General features: G+C 43.0%; 1 protein-coding gene across 6 annotated transcripts in view; it reads left to right on the forward strand.

Annotated features, from left to right (window-relative positions):
• RALGAPA2 (Ral GTPase activating protein catalytic subunit alpha 2) overlaps positions 1-23,779 on the forward strand; it is a 154,574-nt gene that overhangs the window by 52,190 nt on the left and 78,605 nt on the right. For all 6 annotated transcript variants that reach the window (XM_044442946.1, XM_044442948.1, XM_044442950.1 and 3 more), the window contains exons 23-28: positions 473-628; positions 15,653-15,781; positions 18,823-18,948; positions 20,205-20,263; positions 20,700-20,808; positions 22,097-22,207. In XM_044442946.1, the coding sequence (XP_044298881.1) occupies positions 473-628; positions 15,653-15,781; positions 18,823-18,948; positions 20,205-20,263; positions 20,700-20,808; positions 22,097-22,207 (690 nt within the window). The remainder of the gene's footprint in view (positions 1-472; positions 629-15,652; positions 15,782-18,822; positions 18,949-20,204; positions 20,264-20,699; positions 20,809-22,096; positions 22,208-23,779) is intronic.

Below are 23,779 nucleotides of genomic sequence, written 5' to 3' on the forward strand. Positions count from 1 at the left end.
CCCCCCCCCCCCGTGTCAGCAGAGGCCCCCGCTGAGCTCAGAAGCCCTTCTGTAGGGACGCTACTGCAGTCGACCTTGCTTCTTCACAATCATTTAAACCTGCTAAGGTGCAGCTTGGGCTTGAAAAACGACAAAAACCTTTTTATTCACTCATTATTTTAGAAATTAGTATTTTAACATTTTACCAGTTGCTTTTGATTTATTTTTTATAGGTTATATGTTATTTATTATATTGGTATGTATCATTTTACTGCATTTTGATTTTAATGATTGCAAGCCATCCTGAGATGCCATGCGTAAGGGACGACATATAAAAGTTTTAAATCAATAAAAATAAATAAATAAAAACCCTCTGTCATCTTCTGGATGACGACGTCCTGAAACATTGTTCTTGCCTATTTTATAATGCACTCATCCCAATTCTCCAGCAGCTAGAATTTGCTTATTAATAAGAACACCCCTTTCCCTTTAGGCGACAATGTTGCCGGATGACTATAAGGAAGGGAAGCTTCAGGCCTACAAGCTGATATGTGCTATGATGACCCGGCGCCAAGACGTCGTGCCAAATCCGGACTACCTGGTTCATTTTTATCTCGTCATGCACATTGGCTTAACAAGTCAAGATCAGGTACAGCTGTGTTTGTCGTCGCAGTTTGAAAGCGAGGCTGTATTAATTTGTCACTCTGAGTTTCATTCCGTTTACAGAAGGGCATGTGATTTATTATCGGATCCCATCGGTGGATAGAAAATGGTTTTAAAGTGATGGTTTTGCCTTATCTGTGCCACAGATAAGATAGGGCTGCACGGAGTTAGTGCTCCTGGCTTTGTCCTTCTTTTAGCAGCAGGAGTATTCAGTGAGTGGGAATCTTCACACTGGATGTCTGCTTTGGCAGGACAAAGCTCGGCATCCAAAGCAAACTGGACGCAAACTAATCCATCAAAATAGCTCACGTTATTGTCCCCTTCGTTTCATTTTTCTTTACGGCCAGAGTGTGGGTTCCTTGTTATACAGAATGTAAGTGGCAGTTTTTGCCCCCAAAGCCTCTAATTCAGCCTGCTTAGTTTCCGCAGCATCCCGCTTGTGACCGAGGTCTGCCGGGGAAGCCCTTTTGGTTGTACCGTCAGAAGAAGAAGTCCAGACTTAGCTTGTAACAGTGGCTTTTCAGTGCTGGCACCCTGGTTCTACAATGCTTTGGAGTTTAGACTGGCACCGACGGACTAGATTTGGTGGCCCATGAAAACATTTCCTTTCTGCTGGGCCTTTTGCTTAAGATATGCAATTATCTGTCAGAACAACACATCCAGAGTGGTGTAAATAGAACTTGACTCTTGGGACTTCTCTGCCCGAGTATTTATTTTGCTTTGTCCCTCTTGGTAGCTTGCAAGTACCTTATGCAATGTTGTTGAATGCCAGGGCCTGCCCCTTGCTTTCCGTGGCTTTTTTGTTTTGGAGTCTGCAGGAATTAAAGGACAGCTTTAAGAAAACATTGGATTTGGGGAAGCAGTTTTAAGGAATCAGGGCAGGTATATGAGGAAATAGCAAAGATGAAAAGAAGACATTATGCAGAAAGAAGCAGAGGAAGAAGGTGAAATTAAAAAGAGACACAGGATGAATTCTATGCAAGACTGAGAAGATGCAAGCAAATCAGGAACTAGATAAACAAAGCCACTTCAACTGGTGCTATAAAAAGGAGAGATCTGGTCGATTCCAGCAGCTACTAAAATTGGTCTTTATCGCCTTGCCTAGTGCAAACCTAGAATAACAGGCTATCTATTTTTGATCTGTCTCACTGCTGCAAAAATTGTTATTCTTCCTTTATACCTCTTGGTGGCGGCCTTCACTTCAAGGTTTCTAGTGGGTTAGATGTGGTTCTGAAAGAGGATTGCTCTTTGCTTTTGCGTTTGAAGATGCAAGCAGCATGTGCAAGTTAAGAATCCTTGGTGTATTTAGCTCAATTTTCAGCCAATTAAACTAGTGAGTCAACAGTGCCAATTATATTATAGCTTTTATTTGAGTTAAATAATCACTATTTTATATAACAGGCTATATAATCGTTTGGAGATATTATTTTTCCTGATTATTACCAAAACATTAAACAAACAAGGAGCACTGGTTCAGACTGGAGCAGGGACGAAGGATCCACCACCCCGTATTGATGTGATCGTATTGAATTGTGGCAAATGAAAGCAAAGCATTTGCTTGGAAAGCCAGGCCATGGATAATCTGGTGGCCTTCACGTCCCTCGTGGTGCAGGAACAACCTGTGACACACCTGGGAAGCTCACCTTTCACTGCCAGTCAGCCCTGCTTGCTCCTAATGGCAACAGCACGTCCTGCAAGCCAGTCGGTCGGCTCATGGTCACAGCACACCTTCTGCACACCTGGCTGGTGCACGGAAAATAAGTCCCAACAAACAGGGTGGGGAGGGAGTGGATGGGGGAACAGGGAGCTCCCCCCAGAAGCGCCGTTCAGCTGTGGCATGTTTGGATCATTCTTCTGCACAGGTTCATTACCCCGTCTGTGTGAGTGCGCAGGTGACCACTTGAAGAACTTTGGCTACAGGTGAGCCACCTGCCCGCTTTCCCTGGGACAAGGTGAGAAAGCCCTTAAAGGAAGCAGGCATTTGGCAGGCCACGCAAGTTTTTTTAATTTAGGCGGTGGCTGCGATGCGTTGAGATGCGTTATTTCAGGGCCGAACAGGACATCACGCCCGGTGTATCCTAGGGAAGCATGTCGGGTGGATATGGCCTTTACTGAAAGCACACCTGGAGGCCACGATCTACCTTTCCCAGCCCCATTTCCACGCTAAGGTAGACATTCTGGCTGAGCTGAGTTTCCAGTCAGACTCTTGAGCTAAGGGGCTGGCCAGCTCCTCCCTTTACCTTGATCTCTCATTTCAGGCATCCTGTCTGATAATCTTTCCCACATCCCAGCATTTGCTCTTCACGCCATCCTCCAACAAACCACGGAGAAAATGGCTGCCTTACTGTTTGTACCGCTCCTGAAAGCTCGACGGCCAAGGAGACAACTTTGGCCGTGCCCCTTCTATCAGTGGCTCAGCACACGTCGCTTCTGACTGCCGGCTTCCTTCGTGTTGCCGGGATAAACATCCTACTTGGCTTGAATAGTGGGAATATAAGATCAAAGTTCACACAATTAGGTGAATGTGAGAAAACCGCCTGTCAATGAATATTGTTATGGAAGTTAATCTTCCTTTGCATCTGAATATAACTCCGGCAGGAGGAGGAGTGTGTTGATGGGTTATCTTCTACCCATTTGAATAATTTGGGGAATAGTTCGTATTTTCCATTCTTGTTAATATTAAGTCACAGATTTACTTATTAGATTTCTGTTCCAGCCATCAAGGCAAAGATTGCCAGGAATATTTACATGAAAAACAAATCCATAGAAGGTCAGTTCACAATGACAACAAACCCACAGAGATCAGAATAAAAGTAGGAATAAAACCCATCTGTAAGTTTACCAAGAAATGTAAGTTTTTCTGGTTCTAGGAAAAGATTTAACCAGGCAGGCCTTCCCGGAGTGCCACTTGGTAAGTGGGATGCCACGAGAGGCATTTCCCAGTAGCGCCCTATCTCCCCTCTGCTTTAGGCAGCTGGAAAAAAGGCCCGAGATGCTAGTAATGGGGAGGTCTATAAAAGCCTTAAATAAAATAATAAACAAACAAACAGTGAACGGTTGATGTGGCAGCAGCTTCATCCCGGTCCCAGGCTAGGAACCGCTTTAAAGGGGAGCATAAGCTAGACTTTGAAACGGGTCAAATACTCCTCCAGTGACTAGTTCCAGTTGTTATTTGCATTCGGTGTGATCCCAGCGCAAAAATGGCCAAAACCAACAACAGCTCCTTCTGTTTTATAATTTTATAGGATTTGGGAGATAATGAGCTGGCTCCAAAAATAGGTATGATGCTGAGTTGCTATAAAGCCTTATCCAGATCTTTTTCTTAAATTCCTGAAGGTGTGTTGGCTTGATGTTAACAAAGATCTCAGAACTGATTTTCATTGCCTTTGTTTATTAGTACATGAGCTGTTTTTCCCCCTTTTCCTTAATTTGCTCTAACAGCAAGATTCACAGTTTAGAGACCAGCCTTATGCAACTGTTGCATCATTGCATTTATTGCATTTCTGAAATGAGAAATCACCGCATGGTGTTGATGTAAAAATTAATCAGAAGTGGAGGCTCTGGAATTTTTGAATTTTATGCTTTTAATGGCCACGTTTTAACACCTTGACAAGTTTCCAGACCTTTTTCAAAGGCAGCCCCATGTAAGTGGAATGCAGAAAAATGGCAATTATTTACAAACCTTTACTTTATAAAGAAAGTGCCAGAAAAATGAAGATAGCCAAAAGGAAAGTAGCAAAGCTTGCGACACAAATAGATGTAAATCAGGAGGTTTGTCTGCCATATCTGATCTTGATTAATCTTTCATGCTTAGGGTTGAAAGACATTAATAGTTTGTTACACTACTCTTTAAAAATCAGACCAAACCCTTATTGTTAACCAGTTTAAGATTTGGCCTTGCTTGGCTAGCATTTCCTTCACTGAAAATTTAATTTTTAAGAGCAGCACCAAAACCTGCACACAGTATAGCTTGAGCTCAAGTTCAGAAAGTGAAAATAATGCTAAAAATCTCACCCCAGTACTGCAGCTGCTACTTAATTGAAATGCCTCTTTCCCCTTTTTAAAAGGGAAAAGATGCTAAGCTCTTCACTGGCGGAAATTTTGTCCTGTTCTACATAATTAAAGGCAGGAATTAATCTGCGAAAATACTAGCTTGTTCCTGGTGAGGAACGACTCAGAGTCTTTCTAAAGACAGATGGCAGGGTATCTAGTTACATACATAAATGGCAATAGTTTGAGCAAGAATAGGAAAGGGGAATTTTTATAATTGACCTTTCTGTGAACTTGAAACAAAGGAGAATATTTTTAACTGGTCTCGCAATATAATTTTATTTTTTTCCCAGCAATACTTTGAAAATAGCAGTTTATAGACTTTTAAAGAGTTAATCCATTTTATTGGGGCACAAGCAGTAGATCTTTCCTCCTTTCCTCCATTTGGAACACTACAGAGCATCATTCTGAATTGCAATAGTTTATAATGGTTCTTGCTGCCCTTTCCCATAACAGCATCAACTCTGAATCATACTGCCGCAATTATGTAAACAATAGATGTGCTTCCAGAACAAATCTCTCATTTTAAATTTTCATTTTGGGTAATTGTTGAATGATTTGGGACCATAATCAACCAAAATTATTTTGCACATTTATAGATCAATTAGGAGAGCTGTAAAGGGAGGAAAACTATAAATTGTGTACCAATTCCTTTTGCTATTGCCATGTACTTTCTTACTGCTTGTGGTTTTCCAGTTACTGTGTACCTAGCATTCAATTAAAATGATTGATTTACTAGGCTGCAAATTGCTGAATGCTATTTACATTTATCGGGCTGCGCTTTAAAGGGAAGGAAACAACCTGGTATGTTTGAAGAACCTGATTTTTTTTTTTTTAGTTATTTTTGCAAAACCACTGACGTAAAACATATGTTTTCATGTTGCTGCTTTCCCAAGAGGCGAGATCTCTTCATAAATTACCAGCTCATCCTTATTACTTCATAAAGTGCAGATTTTTATCATTGTGTAATTGAAACATTTGGCAGAAAGTTTGTTCAAAACATTTGCTTCCCTTGATAGTGGTTCTTTGAGACGCTTCCCATGCACAAAGGCATGTCAAGGATTCGGTCCTCTGATCCTTGGAAGAGATTATTATGCACCTGTAAACCATGAGTTGTACTAATCCAGAAGAAAATCAGAATATATTGATTTCTTCTAGTAATCCAGAAGAAAATCAGAAACAGGAGTTTCCCTAAATGTTGCTGAACAACTTAGCTCTATCTCTTAGCAAGGCTGTGACTCCCTAACATGCTGATCTTTAAAAACAGAATTTTTTACTCAAAATAGTTCATACTGGATGAGTATATTTGTATACTGTGTATTTACCTGCCCCATGAGGGACTGTGCTTTTTCTTTGCGAACAAAAAATGGTTGTGACATTTTGATCTCGATTTCTTTCCACAGTCACACTTAGGAATGTTCTCTTTAAATGCTGTTCCAGATTTTTTATTGAAAAGATTTTTCAATATTATTTTTGTGCTTTATGGAACATGCCCTGTCCAGCTAGAATAAAACATACAACAACCAACTTCACAGTTCCAATATTGTACCGGAAACTATAATTTGCAAATGACAAAATGCTAAGAAACTAAAAAGCAGTAATTAAGGCTTTTATACATTTGTCCCAACATTTAAAAATGACCACAGGAATCTAAATAATATTCTCAAAGGGAACGTCCTTAATTAGATTTTGATAACTTTGGAATGTGGTAAGATGTTTGTAAAACCTTTGTCTTTCCTCCCATCCTGCCTGGCTCTTGTGGGCAGAATAGAGGAAAGGTGCTGAGATCAGGGCCAGTGTTTGTCCCTTGTCAGTCTTGTAAGATTTTACTCCAAATGAGTGACCTTTCGAAGGCTGGACATGCACATGGTAAGCATGTCGTGACCAGAGCCAGCTGGAGCCGGGGGTCAGACTAGACTCGCTCTGTTTCTATATTCCTATGTTTCTAAGGCTGATTTTTCTAGGTTTCTAGGATTTCTCAGAGTCCCAGCTCCAGTGTCAGAGGTACTTGGACTGCCTTTTCCCTGCGCACGGTCTGAGCAAAAATAAGCACCCCAGCTGCTTCTCCAGGGTCCCAAAAGGAACCTCAGAGAAGACATCTGAGACTTGCCAGGAGGAGGAGTGTAGGAGACCAGCGCCACCGAGATATGGGGAATCGCAGCCAGCTTTCCTCCCTCTCCAAATCACCACAGTCAGACCGCCAACATGAGCCACCTAGTCGCTTTGCAAGCCAGAGTGCAGAGACAGACCTTTGCACATCTCCTGTTCTGCTTAGAATGCCCGTCATCCCTAGCACAGGATCACACCCTAGAATGAGTTTATGGTCCTCCGGAAATCCTCCGACTTTGTTTGCACCTGTCCATTTTTGTATACAACGTCCCGTCTCATCTCCTCCATATTCCAGGATCAGGTGTTACATAACTGTTATTCTGCCATTCCCAATTCTAGCTATTTGCTCAAACATCTTCTGGAACTTGATTTGAGTACTTGAATTCAGCAATTCAGCTTGGGATGCTAAGCTTCAGGCTGGGTTTAAAATCCTTCCCACTTTCATCTACAAAATGTGAAGAGAAATCAGTTCTTAATTAAACAGCTGATCATCAGTGGTTTTGGCAGCCCTCTCTAGAAGGCAATTTATTATTTCCTCCTAGTCCGACACAGCTTCCAAATCTTCATTTTAGAACATTCAAACAACGGGTAAGTGGAATAGCGGTCTCTTGTTATCACAAACAGGAAGGGTTACCCAATGACCTTCCGTTTTACTTGTGCGCGTGATTCCCCCGCCAGCTTTCTCAAGCCCAGTATGGCGAGCTTGGCCTTAAACATGTATAAAAGGCAGAAGGAAGTTGTAGATGGGATGCCAGGCAATACAGAGACAACTTTTACCACCAACACAAGTTGGTTAATCGTTTATTCCCCCTCCCCAAGAAAACAAAGTCCAAGTTGAGGAAGGAAGGTTGGCTGCAGTAGATGTTTTTGCCATGTTCTGGTCTTGATCGTTTGAAGTGGATGTCGTTATGGGCCGTCAAGTCGCTTTTGACTTATGGTGACCCTCTGAAGTGGATAGTTCTGCGATGTACTGCTGCAGTTCATCTTCGAGAGTCTGATGTTGAGTTTTACCTAGGAAAAGAGGCTGGATGAAGGAATTTCTACTTAATGTATTTAAATAATACACTAAAAGTGTATTGAATTTGCTTCTATTATTGTTTAGCTGTTGTTGTTGTTGTTAGTCGCGAAGTCGTGTCCGACCCATCGCGACCCCATGGACAACCTTCCTCCAGGCCTTCCTGTCCTCCACCTTCCCCCGGAGTCCAGCTAAGCTCACACCGACTGCCCCAGTGACTCCGTCCAGCCACCTCATCCTCTGCCATCCCCTTCTTCTTTTGCCCTCAATTGTTCCAGCATTAGGCTCTTCTCCAGGGAGTCCTTCCTTCTCATCAGGTGGCCAAAGTATTTGAGTTTCATCTTCAGGATCTGGCCTTCTAAGGAGCACTCAGGGTCGATCTCCTCTAGGACTGACTGGTTTGATTGCCTTGCAGTGCAAGGGACTCGCAGGAATCTCCTCCAGCACCACAATTCAGAGGCCTCAATTCTTCAGTGCTCAGCCTTCCTTGTGGTCCAGCTTTCACAGCCATACATTGCAACTGGGAAAACCATCGCCTTGACTATACGCACTTTTGTTGGCAAGGTGATGTCTCTGCTTTTTAGTATGCTGTCTAGATTTGCCATAGCTTTCCTCCCCAAGAGCAAGTGTCTTTTAATTTCTTGGCTGCAATCCCCGTCTGCGGTGATCTTGGAGCCCAGGAAAATAAAATCTGTCACTACCTTCATTTCTTCCCCATCTAATTGCCAGGAAGTGAGAGGACTGGATGCCATGATCTATGTTTAGCTGTAGGATGCCCTTAAAGCATTTGGAATGTGAGGGTGTCAAAACTCGTCATGCTTGGTCTTCATTATTTTGTGTGGACAGCCACAGAATTCCTGAGAATGCACCTAGCTAGACACTGGGGCCATGACAGGCACGGCGCCTGCTCAGAGATGCGTCAGCCGACTGGGAACAGAATAGCTGTGCAAACAGAGCGAAGCGCTATCTCTCAATCTGAGCTGTTGAGCAGGGCTGTTTTGTTCCGTCTGAGTTACCCGACCCTGCGTAGCATGCGAGGAACTTGGGGGGGATTCAGAGGCAACCACAAAGATGAACCTGTGTTTGAGAAGTATATTTATCCTGGAAAAAAGTTTAAGGTACTTTCCAACAATTGAATACTGTGTCATATGATGGAGCATCGTGGAAGGTTTCTTAATTACTAGCACAGCCAGATTGTATGGGGGTTTGTCCAGACTTCAGGGACTCCAGATTGTGTAGGATTGCGAATTAGCACTGTTGTCCTAACCATACCAGCTCCTGCATCGTCTTGCTGCGCCTCCTCCGCCTTCACTGCTGAACCTGCGCACAGTGTTTATGCGCCCAATATATTTAAATATCTTTATCGGCACACAGAGAGTAATAATGCAAAAGCACTTTTACCATGGATCTTGTGGCAATCCTTTTCCATGGCGGAGAACTCAAATACAAACACAAGTTTCCCCTTTCAGAGTACACAATGTACAAACACCGGTGTGTGCCCAAGGGCACCCCTCACCCTGTTTGGTCTTTTCCTAAGAAAGAGAGAAAGTCAAACAAAATAGCTAAACAGGACTGACGCTTGCGCTGTCCGCTTTGCTTCCGGGGGGGACCAAATAATGGACCGTCCCAAGATGTCGTGGTTGGTTGGTATATAAAACCCTTAAATGAACTGATGAACGAATGAATCAATACACAATACCTCAATTTCTTGCCAGAGGATCTGAGCCACTCCCAAACTTAACGCACAAGTTTGTTGTGAGGGTCATACAAAGACGTTTAGTGCCTAGAAAGGCGAAACATAAATATACTAGGGTGAAGTCAATAATTCCATATGTTTAAAAATCGTACTGTATGTTTGTAACATGGAAAAAGGTCATCTGTGTGTGGATTTCTGTGTGGTCTTGTTGACACGTGCCTGCCTTAAGAATCAGTTTATTCTGACATAAGTTTTTGGTGATGTGCCTGTTGCCAGATATGCATGCAGTCTGTGGAAATGTTCGGATTTATAGTCAGTGCAGGTGGGGCTGGTGTTGAGGAACTGCATCCACTGAAGTCAAAAGGGAATTAAATGCATGAAGCGTTTGATGAAGCGCGCTACCTCCTGGCCGCGTTTCCCTAAGAACACCAAATCCACTGGACCAGCCAGCAGCTTTGGGCTGGGACTGCCTTCCTGGGTGCCCCAGCCATGGGGTGATCTGTAGGGTTTCCCTAATTTACTGAGCCACAGGGTATCCCTGCCCCCCTCCCCTGGTGACACACACTGTCACAAACATCTTAATATATAATGCCAGAATTTATTTGGTGCATTAAAATAATGCACCTGCTAATGCACCAGCAAAAAGCTTTTTTTTTTTTTTGGCATGAAATAAGACCTGAGCTAAAGCAAGCGTGATCTTCCACAACCCTCTGCTTGGGGATTGATAGGCTGCTATGTAGGTCCAGCTTCATGAAAATTGGGATTTTCCTATAGGTTTTTATGGATAGTCATCACAATTCCCTCTCACCCACATAAAGGGGGGGGCTCAGAATGAGCAGGGAGGTCCCAGTTGTGGGCAAGTCGATAGAATTGCCTCTGCAGCCAAATATTAGCCATAGCTACTTCTTCACTCATTAGCTAAGTGCACTGAAAGGTGTCAGCAAGCTCAATTCTCACATGCCATTGGATGCAGTGACGGTTCATTTCTCACAAAATGATTGTGATGCAGCTGGGCGCTAGTACTCCTATCTTAGGTTCTACAAAAGCTGGAAAATTGCTCTTTTCTTCACCTGGAAGCAGAAAAAGTGCTCTACATCTGAATCCCACAAGACTTTTAGGACCTATCTTTGCTTAAAACTCCGATATATGGCGTCATCAAATGCAACTCGGTGGCCCTCAGCATATCTTGGGTGATGACCCTGCTTGCATTTTGGAGAACGCCGATTCTACCGAGACGATGTCCGTAGCGTCTCTGTTTAGAAATCCACCTTGAGCGGCGTTCGCAGGTTGCTTACAGCATGCAGAGTGCCCGCTCTCTCTGCTGGGGGAGACCAGCCAGAGTCTCTGGTTCACATGTTATAAACGAATCTTGGCTTATCCTTGGGTAATTTAGCCACTCCCGCTTCCTGAGCAAGGAAGGAACAAGGAAGGACGAGAGCCAGCATGGCGTCGTGGTGAAGAGCTGGGACTGGGACTCGGGTGATCCAGGTTCGAGTCCCCGCCCAGCCGTGGAGCCAACTGGGTGACTTTGGGCCAGTCACGGACTCTCAGCCCGACCGACCTCACAGGGTTGTTGTTGTGGGGATAAGATGGAGGAGGAGAATGATGTAAGCTGCCTTGAGCCCTTTGTAGGAAAAAGGCAGGATATAAATCGGGAAATAAATAAATAAAATGTGTGCTGCCGTCATCACAATAACTCATCATTTTTTAAACATCTGGTTTATTGTGATGTGTGAAAGGGATAAGAAAAGATACTGGCCTCTTTATCTCTGCTTTTAATTCAGCTGGATAACCACTTTTGTGCGTATCTCTTCATGATTTTTTCACTGTGCAAGGAAAATCTGAAATAAGTGCTCAGTCATGCTGAATCCTGCAGCACACTTCAGATTTATCAAGTTTTCTTGACAACAGCCTTGACAAAAGAAGTTTTTTAAACGCCATTCCTGTTCTCAGGATTGGTATTAGTGGTCTTTTATTTTCATTTCTTGAAAAAATTGAAAGCATGAGGATATTGTTCAAGACAGAACTTAGTTTTGAGAGCTGTTTGTTTGTTTGTTTCTAGCCCTCCCTCACATGACTGTGCTCAAAACAGCTAATAAAACCCACCTAAGATAAAACAATGGGCTTAAATTGATTCAGAATTACAAGAATAAAGATAAAAATCATGCTAGCATTTAATGATCTGATTAAAAACGAGGTCGGAGCATTTGCTCTTTTATCCGAACCACCACAGAAAGCAAAGTTTTTTGAAATTAGGGATAAGATTGGAGAGCTTCAACCCAACACCTCTCAGTTTAGGAACAAAGAATAAGATATTTGGTGCCTTTTTATATTTGACTCCTAGTTAGGAACATTTTGCAGTCTTTCCACAAGAGGACTGAAAATGCAGGCTTTCCTTGTATGGACCCAGAGCTTTAGTGAAAATACAAAACAAGGTTAATAGTTGGTACTTCTTAATCTTTAAAAGTGCTACTCGGCGCTGTCTTTCATGCCAAGATTCACGAGTCTTTTTATTGTAGCATATGTCAACAGAGAGTTATTCCATCTGCTGCTGCATTGCTTGTTGAGACACCGGGCACACGGCACAATGCTTACCTTTCAGTAATTACAGGTGTGCCGTGTGGAACCCAATGCATTAATCAGCCCCTTAATTATGGAAAAGGTGGGTCTTTTGTTCTGCCTTCGGAACAGGGAGTTTACCATCCACTTCATGAGCTCCAGCATCCATCTGCTCCTTCTCTGAGAATGTTTGCCTTGACTGATACTGCCCTTAAATTGTATCACGGAAAGTGATTAAAACCAGCTTGAACATTAACCTAACTGGTGTTTCGGAGGTGAAAAGGCTGCCTCCCGTGATGCTAAAATTTATTTGCCACCCCAACAGTATTTGTTGTAAAAAACCTCTGTCATGTCGAATTGGGACTACATAAAGGGAGTTTCATACTTCAGCCGTAGGAAAAAGTTGTCCTGTACGGCTGTCCCTTTTAAACAAGAAACAATAGGGCTTTTAGAGACCCTCACTGGAAAACCTACCTGGGGGGGGGTGTCTAGACCTCTGGTTTTAATTTTTGACAGAATGTTACAACCAAAAGTGATTTATTTAAAGCTTTTTTGATTAGCACAGTGCTCTCGGAACATAGATTAAAATATACCAAATAACACTCAATTTAAAAACAAATTTAATACAGACGTACCTTTCATAACACATCCTCATAACACTAAAATTTGACAGGTGAGTACAATTAACAAGTAAAGCAATGCCTAATAACGACCATTCCACATGTACCAAACAATTAAAAGCCAATGTAAAACCAATTGATCAACAATTAAATTGGCAGGAAAATAAGCGTTTTTACCCGGCACTGAAACAGGCATAATGCTGGTGCCAGGCATACCTCCCTGGGGAGCTCATTCCACAAGCGGGGTGCCACAGCCTACAAGGCCCTGCCCCGTGGAGCCACCATCTTTACTTCCATCAAAGGTGGCTCATGGAGAAAAATCTCCATAGATGATCAAAGGGTCCAGGCAAGGGTATACGGGAGGAGATGTTCCTTTAGATGTCCAGACCCTAAGCCCTTTTCATGTGACTTTTCAGCTTCTGTTTCAGTATGGTTTTCTAGAATTCCATATTTTGCTTTTTCTTGCAATCCACCGGCCAGGTTAGACAGCCATGGAGAAAGGATGGCACGGTGGCTTCTTTGCCCTGCCCACGTGTCCGGCTCCTGCCCTCTGTCATTTGCCCAGTTAACCCTGCCATGTGCCTCTTGTCACGGGGTCATAGCTTCTTGTGGGGTTTGGCAGTGGTTTGAAAGCCACTCAGCACATGTGGGGGCAAGGGAAAGGCGCCCCACCGTGCCCCTCCCCATGGACGTCTGGACCTGCCCGTTCTCCGGATGGTCAGCATGCAGAATGTCCTAGAGCAGGCAGCACGGCAAAATTCCCGGAGCAACAACCACAGACTAAACATATTGCTAATCAGAAGCCAGAACTTTCCCTTAATAATGCTTTTCAGCCTGCAAGGCTTAATGGATTTCTGAAATTTCAGCTGCTCCTAGGCAGTCAGAGGCAGAATGAAATTGAACTTGCCGTCCCTTTCAATTTGAAGCTGATTTTGAGTCAAGAAGGTGATACACCTGCAGGGCTTTCTGAGGCATGGGGGGAAAGCTCTCCTCCTATTTTCAAGTGAGGTTGTTTTGCCCCAACAGGGCCGAAAGTTACCTGGAAGGTAGCTTTGCCGAGTTGCCAGGAGAGTCCTGGGGGGAAAGAGTCTCCACAGAGTCCCCCTTTCGAGAAATCCACCTGCAAGGTCTGCGGGACTTGCTTTGCAGCTCAGCAGCAGAACAACATTCGCCCTCCTCCACATCCTTACCCAAAGATTGAGAGCATTCAAACAGGTGCAAGTAGACCTTTTCTGCATGAAATCCCCAAAAACGGCTGCTGGTCCAAGCAGACCAGCAGTTTGGCAAATTGTGGCCCTCTGGGGGCTTTGGCCTACAGCTCCCATGAACACACATTAGTGGCTGATAGGAGTTGTAGGCCAAATCTTCTGGAAAGACCCTAAGCTGTCCACCCCAGAGTAGGCCATGCTGAGCTTAACTCTTTGATTTGATTTTAAAGGTTTGACTTATTTTTGTGACATTGCGCTACTCCGTAAATGCCGGAGGCAACGTACAGTAAAAATACAAAGATGAAAGTACAGAAAAATGCAGTGCATTTTAAAAATAGGAATTATTGAGAAAAACAAAGAATGGCATTACGTATTAAATGATTAGCAGAACCGTATTATCTTCACCAGCTCTTGAAAAGACTGGGAGGCTCATGCGATGAGGCGGCATATAAGTTGTTTAAATAAATAATAAATAATAAAATAAATAAATAAAACCTCCTTGGGAAACACATTCAGTTGCGTTCCTGCTACCCACAAACTCTGTTACAAATACCTATCAGCCTCATCTCCAGGATATTAATAGGGACCAGCAAGTATTCACATATCATGATAGTCCTCTATTGGTTACACTGGCTGCCAGTTGAAGTCCAGGCCCAATTTAACATGCTGGTGATGATCCACACTGTCCTAAACAGCTTGGGGCCAGGATACCTGAAGGAGCGCCTTCTCCCCTATGTGCCCTCCCGCCCCTTGAGATCTGGGGCAGAGACCCTCCTCCGGGAACCATCCTTGAAAGAGATCAGGAGGGTGACTACCCGGAGGAGGGCCTTCTCGGTGGTGGCACCCTGGACCACGCTCCCCGGAGAAGTTTGCCTGGCACCAGCACTTTATGCCTTTCAGCGTTAGGTGAAACCCTTTTTATTTTCCCATTATTTTAAGCTTTAGTTGGTTTTAACCAGGGCTTTTATCTCGACTTGCTGGAAGCTGTGTTTGTTTTACTATTTTATTTGTTCCTTATTGTAAGCCATTCCGAGACGTCAGTGGTGGATGGGGTACATAAGTTTTGTTATATATTTTTCAAAAACCTGCTTATTTTAGGCTTGTGCCCGGTGCATATGAAAAAAATCTTTATTTAATTTTATTTATTTATTTAAAGTTTTTATATGCCATCCCAATGCTAAAAGTCTCTGGACGGCTTACAAAAAATAAACAAACAAAAAAGCGATCATAACAATGACAACACACAGCACACTGTGTGCGACATATAATGATGAAAACCAAGATAAAACCAATTAACTGTTAAAATATTGGGAGAATAGAAAGCTCTTCTTTACCCCTGTCCAGTCCAGTCCATCAAAGCGGCATTTCTCTCTGCCCTGCGGCGTTTGCCTCCCGTTCGGTGGTTAAATATTGGTGGGAGAGCCAGTGTGGTGCGGTGTGGAAGAGCTGGGACTGGGACTCGAGCGATCCGGGTTCGAGTCCCCGCTCGGCCATGGAGCCAACCAGGTGATTTTGGGCCAGTCACAGACTCTCAGCCCAGCCTACCTCACAAGGTTGTTGTTGTGAGGATAAGATGGAGGAGGAGAATGATGTAAGCTGCCTTGAGTCCTTCGTAGGAAAAAGGCAGGATATAAATCCAAAAACAAATAAATAAAATGTTGCCATCAACCCAAAAAAGCTGCTAGTTCCAGCCACCTTTTCACAAGATTAGCCGTGTTTTAAATTAAAAGGCCAACTTTTCTCTCTCCCTCAGGATGTTTTAAATACTATCGTAAGACACTGCACCCCCTCCTTCTTTTTCCTGGGGTTACCCGGCTTCACCTTGCTCATTGGAGACTTCGTCATGGCCGCAACCAGAGTTTTGAGTAGAAGCATCTTGGACGTAAGTATGACAATGTTCAGTACCCATGTGCCTGTGAGAGGGCACAGTTGTCAGACGGGTTCGGATTTCTGTGCTGCAACAGGTGTGTGCTCATTAGTGCAACGCGAAACTGGGCCGTTGGGGCCGACACCGTGGCAGCTGATGTGTGAAATTGCAGGATAAGGTGACATCGGAGTATCGCAAAAGGTGTTTCATCAAAAGGACAAGATGTGAGAAATCTTATCCTCACTAATGCTGCCGCACATTTGCACTCTAAAAGGAAGGCTTGGGTTTCAGAACATTATTAGGTTTTCTTGCAATATATGAATATTGCAACTTGCTCGTTCTAACATGTGGAACGTATTTCGTGCTGTAAAAGATTGGAGCAATGGAAAGCAAGACTTAAAAAAAAATAAATCCATAGTTCTTATTTGCAATTATTGAACTAGGCATAAGATCCAGGTAGGAAACCTTGAGAACTAAATTATCTGGAACTTAAAACTTTTTAGTGGCCAATATAACCCTTGAGGTTTATGTGGTACAATTCTAGAAGGGAACTGTTCAGCAATATATATTTAATAGCCTGTTCCATTAAAAAAAACTTACTCTATTTCATAATTTGAGAGAAGCAGCACTTTTTGTTCTATTCAGATTTTTGACATACTAGAAAAATAATTGGTTTCCTGTATAACAAGAACCTGCAGTACCAGCCAGCACTGAAAAATATTTTCAAGACACTCTTTACTTTCAAAAGTTATCAAATATCTGTTACTATACTTCTCCTGGAAATGAGTTGTTGGTCCCTATTAATTTGGCATTTTATGCCAGCAATAAAATACTGGAACTATGAAACTTTGACTGGTTTAAGTAGTGCTGTGACCCCTTTGAGAAGCCTTCCTTTGCCTGGTTCTCTCCAGATGTTCTGGATATCAACTCTGATTAGCCCCAGCCAGCATGGCCAATGTTTAGGTTCCCTGGGAATTGTCTGAAACATCTGGGGGGTGGGGGGAGCATTGGGTTGAAGAAGGCAGCCCAAAAGATGAGCACATTTATTCCAGCATGAATTTGTGGACTGCAGACCAACAATGTGCTGCGAAACGTTTCTTAGCGTTCAAGGTACCTAGAAGAACCTTTTGCTGCAACAGACTAACGGAGCGTGCCCCGTCTGAAAGACTGGCTATCAAAAATTGGAAGGGAAGGCAAGATAAACTAAATTGTGATGAATACGGAAGGGTTCTTCCAAAAGCTGAGAAAGGGAGGGGGCAAGCGTGCCAATGTGGTGTGGTGGTGAAGAGCGCGGGACTGGGACTCGGGAGGTCTGGGTTTGAGTCCTCTCCCATGTGTCCTGTCACCCCCTTCTTTCCCTCCCTATTGGAAGGGTCAAAGCAAAACCTTAGAAATGCCATTCTTTCATTGAAACGTAACTGGTTCCAGCACAATAGCAGTCTGAGTAGAACCCAATTTGAGAAGTGGAAGAAGCATCTGCCCATGTAACGAGTAAGGGCCCACCCTTCCCTCCCCCTCTGGCTCCACTTTCAGGGTGCACCTTCTGGGCACTTGCTAACTGGGCTGCTGGCTTCGTTCGTTGTGTCCTGACCAAGCGACTCAGTTTCTGCTGCCTCTCTCCGTTCCTCAGGCAGGCTAGTTCTCATGTTTATAAACTTCACTAGGTAACCTTGAAACTTCTAAGTCCTCTGCCCACCTGTCCCACTGCCCTGAAAATCTATCTGAGCAGACCCCTATGTGTGTGAGAGAGAGCTTCCCCACATGTTTTAGCCAGAAGAGCCAGTGGTGAGGCAAGATAGGACTTGTAGGGCAACACATTTGGAAGGCTGGAAATTGGCCGCCATGTTGTTGAGCTGTGCCATGTGTTCGGAGATTCTTGTTGCTGATTTCTAGTACTAAACAATGTGCCAACACTTCTCAAGTCCTGTTTAGTCCGGCAGACCACCCCACCACCCGATCCTGAATGCTATCCTTTGTGGTATTATTTTATTTAAAAATGGAAAATAAAGGAAATATATTCGCATTCATTTTGTTACAAAGAGAAATACGAACGCAAATGAACTTTGTGTTTCATTGGAACTTGTGCACTGTTCATTTTTGTTCTCATTTCCATTTGGATGAAAAATTCCAACAGTCTGAAGCAGCTTATATAGGGGGTAGGGAAGAAAACAGGGTAATTTTCAGATACAAAATGGGGACCTATTGTCCAAGCTAGCTGAAATTTGGCAGAGCTAATTCTTCGTATTCATAGTACGATGACCTCGTGTCGTCTGGATGGAGAACACCAACGCTGCAGACATCAGATGACTGGCTGGGCCTCCCATTGAAAGGAACAGAAAACAAAATGATGCAGAGCAGAAAACACATGAATGCAGTTCAAGCAAATGGGAAATGAAATTCTCTGCACTTTTAAAATGAATGATGAAATGAACTGAATTTTTTTCTTGTGCTCTCCTTTGCAGACAGTACCATTTTCAAGGGGGAGCTTGATGCTCTTTCAGAGGTTACAGGGTTAAGATAGGAAAAGATAAATACAGTTGTTCCAATCAATATAAACCCCTTTTTCTCTGCAGTGTATTCAAATACTGTTGGGTTCCAGGTGCACAAGTGGAAGGTGTCTGGCACAAGCAGTCATTCTCCAGCCTCGAATTTCCCTAAGATCAATCATTCAGAAATGAACTGTATTTAACAACAAACCCTAACTTTTCCGTCAAAATTCCCCATCAAGAAGCAGTTCTCTCTGCTTCACACGCACTGCCGCAGAAAATGTTCTTAGGTTTTTATAAGAGCAATATGCATATCGTAATTGTTAATTTAGTACAACTGGACAGAACCAGTTGAGGGGGTCAAGCACTTCCGTGCTTTAGTTACCTGAACACCACAGGAATTGGAGGGAATCCTTTTATCGACCATTTGTCGGTTCCTAATTTTGAACATGGGTATATACAGAGTGCCAGAATATATGAAATTTCCAGAGATATAGGAAACGTCCAGATGCCTTGTAGTGTACCTGCATGTGCTTCATGATACATATATACTTGTATTTTGGCTTACAGGCGCCTCGCTTAGAAGCTCACACCATTCTTGGGTCTCTGGTTTGCTTTCCCAATCTCTATCAAAAAATCTCGCTGTTCCAACCCATCGCTGAAGCAGAAATCACGCCAGGAACTACAGATGTCAAAGTAAATATTTTCTCTGTTAGCTGATCTGAATATTATTATCCTTACTGAATATAGCCAGTAAGAAGCGAGTTTTCTGCAGTAGAAGAAAGATGGTGCCAAAGTACAGTCAACCAGCATGGGAAAAGTCTTTTATTGGGTCTTTTCAGAGAGAATGCCTAGGCAGCCACAAGTCCTTTCTGGAGCAGGTTTTATGCACATGGATACTTCATATTTCCTTAGAAGCACCACCCAAGTGCCCCACAGCAACAAATTTATTGGGGAGGGGAATGTATGCGTAGATAAGAGATTCAGTAGCAAAAGCACGGCGCTGACTTTCTCAGTCGAACAGCAAAACAGACAACAAAAGAGAGAGAGGACCACCCTACCAAGCGACGTGTGTGAGTTCACACGTATACAGAGATCCACCCATTATGGCTGAGCAGTGACTCAACGGGAATCACATGCAGGTGATTTCAAAACTAGGGGAATCTGTTGGAAGTATAAGAGTAAAACTATGTACAGTTCATGCTTTTGGAACATAGCCTGTTGCTGGGAGCAGATTTAGTTCTTCTATAAAAAGCAAATGAATTTATATTAATCATATGAAAGTGAAACCAAGACTTGGTCCTAATGTTGGGGAGATCAGCTCAACAAAGGGCTACCATGCATGGAAGATCTGGCTGCATCCGACTATGTTTCCAAGAATGTTCTGGCAGCAGGGGCTGAGGAAGCCGAGAGCCCTAACACTGCTGCGGGAGGAAGAGAAAAAGATCTGAGATGAGAGAGAGATTTCTTGGAATATTTGCAGAGAGGGCTTTTCCACGGTTTGACCTGTGGTGCAGCTTGGATTGTTGTTTCCCCTTGGGTTCCTCTAGGTGCAAAATTTAGTGGCTATCTGGGAATGGGAAATTGCCTTAACTTTTAGAATTTTTCCAATGAGCTTCACTCATCGCTATTTGATAATAAAGGTAATTATTTTACAGATAAAATGGCAAAGAAACCAGATAATATATTTCAGATAAGCCGCTTGTAAACTGTCTTCCCCCACCCCTATTTTAGTTACAGTTGAGTGAGTTTGCCTCTCATTATCTTTGAAGAAAGATCTTTCAGAATAGGTGGGAAATGTCATTGCTAAACTTCTGTGCATCATTTGGAATCCAGTGTCCTTACTTCATCCAATCCATGTTTATATTATTTAATTCCATTCGGTTATGTCAAATTCTTCTGCATAGTGTTTGTGAGAGGTAAAATGCCTGTCACTGTGATTTCTGTTCTAGTGTTACCTCATAAATATTCTTTTGAAGAATGCCACAGATGAACCAAGCGAAGCTTCAAGGTAAAATACTGAGTAGAACAGAAAATATTATGGAATATAAATTGAATATATTATCCATGTGGGAAGTTCCTTGAGATAGAATGTGCTAAAATGACCTTGGGCGCTGGTGCTGAAGGGTATCCTTATGCCCAAGAAGCTAACTATGGTCCAGAAGGCCTCTTGGGTCCATCCAAGGGCATAGAAGGCCATTCTGCCTCCACTCATGTGGGTGGATGGGCGACAGCACGAACATGGTGGAGCAAATGAGAATGATTGGCTGACCAAAAGGTGGCCACTCCCTAGATCAGTGGCTGGGAGGAGCATTTACCACAGATGTGAGAGGACAGCCAATCTCAACACTGGGGCAATCCGGATTTCGTGCTTATTGTAGACCTGAAAATTAAAGGACACCATTTGTCCATTACTGAATGATGCATATTTTTGGTTTGTTTTGAAGGTGCTTAGCTGTTTGCTGTCTTGGGCTTTGGATATGTGAAGAACTAGTGCAGTGTACAAGCCATCCTCAAGTAAAGGAAGCCATAAATGTTTTAGGTGTAACACTAAAGGTATGGATACGACGAGGGTCTGTGTGACTTGACTGGATGCATCTGTTCAGTTAGACCGAAGAGAATTCCAAATATTTAATAAAATATTCTAAGTCATGTGGAAAATTCTAAGCTTCAGGCTCTTATGCAGTTTTTGAAAGCTTCCAAAACAGAGCGCGTGCTGCTGTACACTTAAGACAAACAATTATTTGGTTTTCCCAAGGGAATAGCCACATTGGTTTCCTGTAGGAAAAACTGCAGAGAGGCTTGTGATAGCTGAAAGACTAACACAATTATTTTGGAATAAACTTTGTGTCTCAGAATGCACTTCTTCAGAAGCATGGGAGGTCAAGGGGACAAGGTCAAGACAACCTTTCATGCACCTGATAAACTTATTTGTTGACTCATGTCTATCAGAATTCCTGGGCCTGAGACTACATTGCAAAAAGGGTAATTTGGCCTCTGTGTACATTCCTGTTTTCAGAAGTAGCAGGGAACCTCAGTCCTGACGTCCTGGTGGTTAGGAGGCTTAAACTCTCAAAGAGATCTCCCAAAGATCTCTCAAAGAGATCTTATGTATTACTTTTAATTGGGCTGAGAGACCTTAGCTTTCCAGTCTTTGTGTCAGAAGCTCCTTGGCTTGACATTTGAACCCTCTGCTCCTGTTTGTAGCCGAGAAGAAGTTCAGCTCCAGATGTTGAGCTGCCTTTCTTGCTCCCTCTTCCAAGGACCACCTTGTCTGGCCCCATCTTCTCTCATTAAAGCGGCAGCTGTGCCTCCAGAAGTCCTGCAGCAGCTTGCAAGGGTGGGGAGACGGGCTGGGTTGTTCAGGTCCACCATCACATCTCGTCCTCTGCGGTTCTGAACAGTAACCACCTGCACCGCCACGTGGCTTGCTAGGCTCCGTTGCAGAGCTGCGGGGTTCTGCTTAGTGGCGTTAATGCCGCACGCTGCTAGCAAGGGTGCCCCAAAGTGTGAACAGGACCTGAGAGGGCTCAAGCGCCTCCCCTTTTATTTCAAGCACAGGAGGAACCCAAGGCTTCCACTTCAGGTGCATCCAGTCCAGAAGGTGCCTCTGGGTCGGGAAGATCTTTGTCATCGTAAATACAGATGGTGTGTGGAGTCCGCCATGCCCAACAGGGGCATGAGCCCAAGTGCATCTGGCCTGATTTTTACCTTTGGAGGCCTCTGTAATGATGCTAATTGTAAAGCTGGTAAATTTATTTGGTTTATGTTAAAGGAATGTTCCCAGTCTGTTCACACTGCCTTTACTTTTGTTTCTTATGAGCTTATTTCTTGGCCTTTACAGTTTCCTAACAAGCAGACTGCGCAAGAAGCATGCAATGTCTTTCAGTTGCTGACGTTGTACTGGGAAAAACTTCAGGATTACCAGTCTTCTCTGCCCAGAAAGATTGTTGAAGTAGGTTCATCTGGCAAACGTGTAGATAGTCATTGGCAATAAGCTACCATTGGGAGAACATCTCTCTTCTTTCTTAGTCCTTTGTTCAGCTCGACAGTTTTACAAAAAGACAATACTTGACTGGCTTCTTCTCTTCTTCTGATGCCTCTTGATAGGGTCTAAGAAGCCCCCCTCAATCTCTTCCCCTCCCTGTTCTATTCCTGAGCCAAGGCAGTTTGGTCCTCTTGAGTACTCTCCCATGGTGCCTTTTCCATTGTTATTTATTTTTCAATATAGAATACAATTTTTAAAAGCTACAATTAAACAAAAACATGGTGCCTTAAACAGTTCAGAGGTCAGTGCTCATTCCCACTCCAGCTCAGAACTAGCAAACAGGGAAGACTCTCTTCTAAAGGCTTGGCCTCATCCATGTAGTTACGGTTGATTTATCCACAGAACTGATGATCGAAGCTGGAGAATGCATTTTCTAGAATATTCTGATGGAGCACCATAAACCTCTTAAGTAATGAGGTTGCTGTGGAGTGCAGAAAATACTTAAAGGAGCTGTAAAACATTTTTAGCAAATCTCAATCACTTCATTTTCCACATCCTTCTAAACAGGAGTGAGTTAAGTGAGCGCTGCATCTTTTTCTCCCCTCCCCATCATTAAACATTCAATATAATTACGTCGCTAAGCTGTTACAGGTATGATTTACCCTTATTAAAATGAATGGGGAAGTCAAACTACCAAGCACCTCAATTAACTGGTGTGCATTCTACTGCCAGCAACTTGATGGAGTATAGTAGAGAAATCTTAGCATTTTGCCCACATCGTAAATTACTTTTCATGTATGCGGCTATCCCACTTCAGGGACCCTGGGATAGATTTTTGTGGCAGGGAGGTGTTTAAGGCTGAGCATCACTATGTGTGCATTTTAAATTTAAATTGTTTTATATTCAAAGGGTTACAGGAATCCATTGCATCTTTGGAGTAAAATTTACTTCTTCTACAAGTTGGATAAATGTAGGTTAACACCTTGATAGTGCACAACTTACAACAGTGACTTTTAAAATTTATAATACCACCTTTTGAAAAAAAAAAAACCCATATAAGGCTATTGGGATTCACTGGACTCCTTCCATTATTTTCTGAAAGCCCTGCATTTCAATTTCTCTTTTTTCTTGTTAACATTGTTAAATCCCGTATACCCAAATAGGTTACTCCTATAGTTTTTGGGCTAGACTTTGTTTTTTGGAACGTGATACCAATGAATGCTACCTTTTAACTTTTAGTCATTCTGTAATCAAATCCTATCATTATTTCCTGCTATGATTTCAAAGGAGTCTATTAAAGCCAAATTAGTAGTGTCTCCCAAAAATGGTGGGGGAAGAATTAAGTTATAAATATTTTAATAAGAAGCTTACAGATAAAGTGATATGTTTAACTTTATTGGTATTTGGGAAAGTTTTGGTCTAATAATATAGGAAATTATTGCAAGTACTATTACATTGAATTATGCAAAGTAAATAGATTTGTGTGATATTTGATTAATTTGTGGGGGGGGGGGTTCTCTGGGAAACACTGGTAGATTT

This window comes from Varanus komodoensis, unplaced genomic scaffold, assembly GCF_004798865.1.
Source record: "Varanus komodoensis strain SLA01 unplaced genomic scaffold, ASM479886v1 scaffold40, whole genome shotgun sequence".
NCBI lineage: Eukaryota > Metazoa > Chordata > Lepidosauria > Squamata > Varanidae > Varanus > Varanus komodoensis.